We start from the raw sequence: 6,000 nt of genomic DNA, 5'->3' as shown, positions 1-6,000 counted from the left end.
GTGTGTGGTAAATGATAAATGGTGCATTTATATAGCGCCTTTATCCAAGGCGCTTTACATAGATTGTGCATCAATTCACCCATTCACACACACATTCATACACCGATGGTGACGGAAACCATGCAAAGGCACCAACCAGCACATCGGGAGCAATTAGGGGTTCAGTGTCTTACTCACACTTCGACGGTAACTCTGGGGGAGCCCACAGCGTTCGAACTGGCAACCGTGCGGTTACCATCCAGCCACTCTACCCCTGAGTGTGTGTGTGTGTGTGTGTGTGTGTGTGGGTGTGTGCGCACGCGCTCGTGCGCACTCAACCATTCTCTGCCTTCAAACTTCCTGCATTTTCTGCACAATCTGCAGTGTATGTATATATATATATATATACAGTATATTATGGATAAAGGTTAATGGCAGCATACCTCAGTTTTTCTTTGTGTACACATTAACCTTGCTGTAATCGCAGCAGTTATGACTGACACATACACGTGTGGACGCGTGTTGCACGCACGCACGCATGCACACATGCATGCATGGACACACACAAGCGCACAAGACACTTTCTATTGCTCACACATACTCCCTCCCGCCCCCAGTACCCATTAACCCCCATGTCATATCTTATAACAATCCATGTTCACCATGTCCTCCCATTGATCTTGTATTCTCTCTCCCGTCCTCCCGTCCTCTAGTTGGTGCTTCAGGCCCATAACGTTCCTGACCTCTCCGCGGGGGTCAACTGCTCCTTCGAGGACTACGTGGAGACAGAGGGACGCGTCCAGGGCGGATACATTTACTGTCTGTCCCCCTCGGCCCGTGATGTTATCCCCATCACCAGGAACAAAGGTGGGAGACTGTCTGTCTGTCTGTCTGTCTGTCTGTCTGTCTGTCTGTCTGTCTGTCTGTCTGTCTGTCTGTCTGTCCCTCTGTCCCCCTCGGCCCGTGATGTTATCCCCATCACCAGGAACAAAGGTGGGAGACGACAGAGAGACTGGGTCCTCCGTGAGGAGTGGGGGGTCTGACCACTGACCTTTACATATCCAAACAAAAACTGTAATGCGTTTTTGCCTGTTGCTCAGATTGTCTCTCTCGCCCTCTTCACTCTCTCTGTGTCTGTCTCTCTGTGTCTGTCTGTCTGTCTGTCTGTCTGTCTGTCTGTCTGTGTCTCTCTCTCTTTCTCTCTCTCTCTATCTCTCCCCCTCCTCTCTCTTCAGTATCTCTATAGCATGTACTGTCCGTATATATTCATCACCTAAGCTGATGTTTCTCCTCCTATGGTGGTCACATCACTCACATGTATGTAGAAATTGGAGCGGCTACAGTTGCATATTGACCAGAAAACCGCATATTAATGTTACCGGATGACTCGCTCACTGTATCTATATCCAGACGAGTTTGTCAGCACCAATAACGCTCGTCCGCTCCTCGCAAAGCCCCCAAACATAATTCCGCATTCCGTTTCTGAAAATAACGTGCTTTTGTAATTCCCATTATCGTGCGTTGTCAGTTTGTTTTCGAACAAAACGATGCCGGTTATGCCCATAACTTCATTTCAAAGCAGCAACATCTGGTATGCTATATTTAGAAATATCTTGATAGGAAAGCTTTATCCTTTTCTTTTTCCTAACATAAAGCGTGTTTATTCACATCCAGTAATTGTCAAAGATGTAAGAAATAATGTTATTGTTATTTGCGTTCAATGTTCTAAAGGCTGTCTGTTGGTGCGTTGTCTAACCCATTCTGAACGGGAACCCATTTTGGTATTGGCATCATGTTATGCTTTAGCTTTTTAAAAATAGCAGATCTACAAGCTCATAGCGCGCCACCGAGTGGCGCGCTACGAGCTTGTAGGTCTGCTATTTTCGAAAAATCGAAGAACGACTGATATTTTTAGGATCTGATCTCAGGTCAGAATGGGTTAATCAGACCAGTGTGTGTCCAGTGGAAACCTCGTATAAATCTGATCTCAGGTCAGAATGGGCTAAGTTTGTCGTGTGTTACTTCTCGGTAGTTATTCAGTGCCACCTATTATCCCCCATTATGAACCCTCATCAGCTCTGCCATCCAAACACTGATTGGTGTTGCTATTTTTACCGCTGCCACGCTGTGGGTGTGCCTCGTTGCATGTGTTGCTGAGTGACACTGCGTGTGCGTGTGCGTGTGCGTGTGTGTGTGTGTGTGTGTGTGTGCTTGTGTGCGTATGTGTGTGTGTGTGTGTGTGTGTGTGTGTTCAGTTTATAGAAGAAGAATCCTTTTTTTAGACACAACAAAGTGACACCATGATTTATACTTCATGGTGAGATGTTGTGCTCGTAAAATAGCTTACCTACCCGTATTTTTCCAAGTAGTACCCTTGGCGTTTAATATTCAAAATCAATTTGGACACAGGGCGTAAAGGAACTAGGCGTCTATTTGCAGTATATGCTTTCATTTATTTTTGCACCGGGCGGCCACCGGGGCATTATTTGATTACAGTTGCTTTCGAGCATGTTTTAATTATATGGTATGGTGAATATATATATTGCAGGCACAGTCTTTTGACTTAATATTGAGAGAGAGCTTCATCACCCCAGGTGCAGCCAGGCCCACTATAATGCGCCCACCCGTAGCGAGCAGGCCCTGCGGGTTGAACCGCGGGGGTGGTGGGCGGACGGGTTATAGCCTAGATTCCGACGCAATATCGCGGGCCAGCCAAGGCGGGTCAACCAACCCACAAAAAGAAAATCCCCTTCTCTCTCTCCTATTCTGTCTGAATCTGTCGCACCCTTTCTTCTCTCTCCCTCCTCTTGGCTGGAATCAACTGATGTTGCGCTCAATGTGTTGCTAACCTATTTAGCATCAATTAGCTCAGCTGTGCACAGCCTAATTGATAAAATAATAGCTGCACCTAATATATCTCCAATGTAGGTATGTCATCTTTATCTTTGAATGTGCCATAGGACAGTGTAGTGTAGGCTATCTATCGTTTAATGTTCTCTCATACACATTATACAAATGACAGGATAAAAGACGAATTGTCTATAATTAATTGTTTCTGAGTTTCCTAAATGCTCTCTCTCTCTCTCTCTCTCTCTCTTCCCTCTCTCTGGATAGCTGATTGCGCATGGCGCAGCAGCACCGCAAATTCAAATGCTTTCATAATCCGCTGCAGCAAGAGCGACAGCACAGTGCACTTCCTGTTCCACGCACCGGGCATTTAGACATTATTACCCGAAGTCTGCCCCTCTCTCTCTATATCGTTTGATAGGCATTATAAACACATGATTTATACACCCAATGATAATAGCCACTCCACGGAGGATAGACCACTTTTAATTAGAACAATCGTTTGTGAATTTGGTTGAGTATGGTGTGGTGAGTTAAATCTCAACATGGTGTCAGACGCCAGGCTGTTATTAGGTAGTGGGTGGCTGCGATGGCTTATGAGTGACCTTGTAGATTTGCTAATTACGTTGTGTGACACATACTTGCACAAGCAAGTATAATTCCAGCTTGACCACCCCTAATGTTGGGGAATACGTGCACAGGTGTAGTGCGCAGGAGTAGAAACACACTTTGTGGGTAGGCCTACGTTTGCTCCTTTGCTCTCTTTGTGCTAATGAATGTTTTTCTGGGTGTTTTCAGGTGACAAACGGGTGGTGAAGCTCCATCTAATGAATGTTTTTCTGGGGGTTTTCAGGCGACAAGCGGGTGGTGAAGCTCCATCTCAAGTCCAACGAGACCAAGAAAAAGTTTGCCAGCGTGGACTTCGTGTTCTACAACTGCAGCGTCCACCAGTCGTAAGTTGAACCCGTTTGAAAGCATGCAATGTTTGTTCTTTTCACGTGAGCTTCTGGGAAAACTAGAGAGAGACCCTCTTTTGTTCCCTTTTTTTTGAGTGATGGTCTCACTGTCCAGTTCCCCCCTGGGCTGTCTCATGTTACTGTCCGCAAGAGATAGTTAGGATACTGGGAGATGCGCGCACACACACAGACACACAGTTCCACCCCTGTCCGACCTCCACAGGAGGCTTGTGTTACTGTTGGGAGTGAAAAATCGAATGTGCTGTATATATGGGAAACGATTGGGATATGAGATGGTAATTCTACTCTTATTGTCATAACCTGATGTACACCCTAATGATGCTGCAATGATTAATTCATTACAAAAGATGGTATGTCGCAAAGTTTCCCTCTCGACTTATTCGGGGGAAAAAAAGTTAGTTTTGGATATACTATGCCGATGCTTATTGGGAACGATGCCTGTTGGAAATATCTCAGAATACCTGTTGTACCGTTGGCAGAGTACCCATTATCATTATCAAAGTACTTGGAAGCATGTTACTGATTACATCGGATCACATATATGCCCAAATATGGGCAACCACCAGTCCAACGCACGTCATAACGCACAGTACACTCCCTCGGGTCCTCGGCAATGCACATGCCTAGTTTGAAGTTTACAGATGAGCCGGTTCTCGAGATACATGAAGGACAGGCACACACACACACACACACACACACACACACACACACACACACACACACACACAAAATGCCCTCAGCTATGCTTTCAATCACTGTTTGCCACTGTCTCCCAATCCACCTTCTTCTGAGAATCTTTCACACCCTTAGAGCAACTCTACCCCAAGCGTCAGCCGCCCTGTTAGGTAAGAGCTGGCCTCAAGCCCCACCCCAAGCCCCGCCCCCTACCCCAAGCCCCACCCCCTACCCCAAGTCCATCCATGGCTGACCCAGTGTAGGTTGAGACGTCTGCCAGGGTATTAGCCCTGGGGCAGCAGATGTCCAGGAGGCCCCTGGGGCACCACAGGGCTCTATCTTCACTCCCCTCTGGCTGTTAGATGAGCCTCCTTGGAGGATTGTCTGCACACACACACACACACACACACACACACACACACACACACACACACACACACACATGACACCTCTCTACACGCTGTCACTTACAGCTCATTGAAGCTCTGAATATCTCGGACACCTAATCCGTTACTGTGACCTCTACCCTGGACCCCCCTCTTAACAGCCCTTGTACACAAATCCCCCCCCGCCGCAACAACACTGATTAGCTCAGCTGGTTAAGGGCGTGGTGGTTTACAATGTCAGTTCACGGTGAATTCATCTCCATCAAATCTAACAATAGGGACCTTAAATTACCTTAAATATGATGGTATATATGGTGTGTAACACTGTGTACTGTACAGTACAGTATGTATATTTTTTACATAAAAAAGCAAATTCAGAACATTCATGAATGTTTAAAGGACAACTTTCTATTTCATGTTTTAGGTTATTAGAGAAAGTAAAAGATGAGTGTTATTTTTGTTTCATTTGCTGCTATCTTTCGTTTGAATGATTTTAGCTATTTTTGACAGGCGGCGGGGGCATCCGAACAAGTGGCTAAATATGTATTTTTTTGTGGTGGTGCAACCACTCCCTTACGGAGCTATGAGTGTGTGTGGCTGGGTGGGTGGGTGCGTCTGAGCACGAAAACAGCATGGTTGTTTTTCACCACCTGTGCGCAACCTAACACACACGCACATATTAACTGTATATATGGGTCTGGAACCATACAAGCATGTACCCCCACAACATTGTCTTAATTGACCACTGCACTCACCATGTTCAATTTCCATCTCTTATACTGCATTTCAGTGTACTAACATTCCATGAAGATAAATGTTTATTTTATGGTTTATGGTGCTTGCATTCCCCATTGATGATGTAATTGGCAGGCAAGTTTCTGAACTGTCCACAGCCTACCTATGAGACACAGATTGTGTTGACCGAAATGTTGGCATCTCGTAAAGCGTATTTGTGAGGACCAATTACATGAACATGAGGTTGAAAATGTGTGAATTGTCATAATGCTGAATGGCCACACCTCTCTACACCATGGCCTTCAATGTATCTGCATGTTTATTCTGGATGGATACATGAATACAGAGAAAGCGACTTTGAGAGATCTCTGCATACACGGTATATGCAGAGACAGCGTGTC

The 6,000-nt window shown here is 45.8% G+C and overlaps 1 protein-coding gene across 4 annotated transcripts in view; it reads left to right on the top strand.

Moving 5' to 3' along the window:
* Positions 1–6,000, top strand: part of plxna1b (plexin A1b) — a 228,104-nt gene that overhangs the window by 120,803 nt on the left and 101,301 nt on the right. For all 4 annotated transcript variants that reach the window (XR_013965144.1, XM_080780037.1, XM_080780035.1 and 1 more), the window contains exons 7-8: positions 693–846; positions 3,680–3,779. Coding sequence is in view for 3 of the 4 variants with exons in the window: in XM_080780037.1 (XP_080636163.1) it covers positions 693–846; positions 3,680–3,779 (254 nt within the window). In the remaining variant the exon portion in view is untranslated. The remainder of the gene's footprint in view (positions 1–692; positions 847–3,679; positions 3,780–6,000) is intronic.

The sequence above is a fragment of the Protomyctophum bolini genome, assembly GCF_963924005.1.
Source record: "Protomyctophum bolini genome assembly, chromosome: 2".
Lineage (NCBI taxonomy): Eukaryota > Metazoa > Chordata > Actinopteri > Myctophiformes > Myctophidae > Protomyctophum > Protomyctophum bolini.
The sequence above is the reverse complement of the archived record's forward strand: the minus strand, read 5'-3'. Positions and strand labels throughout refer to the sequence as shown.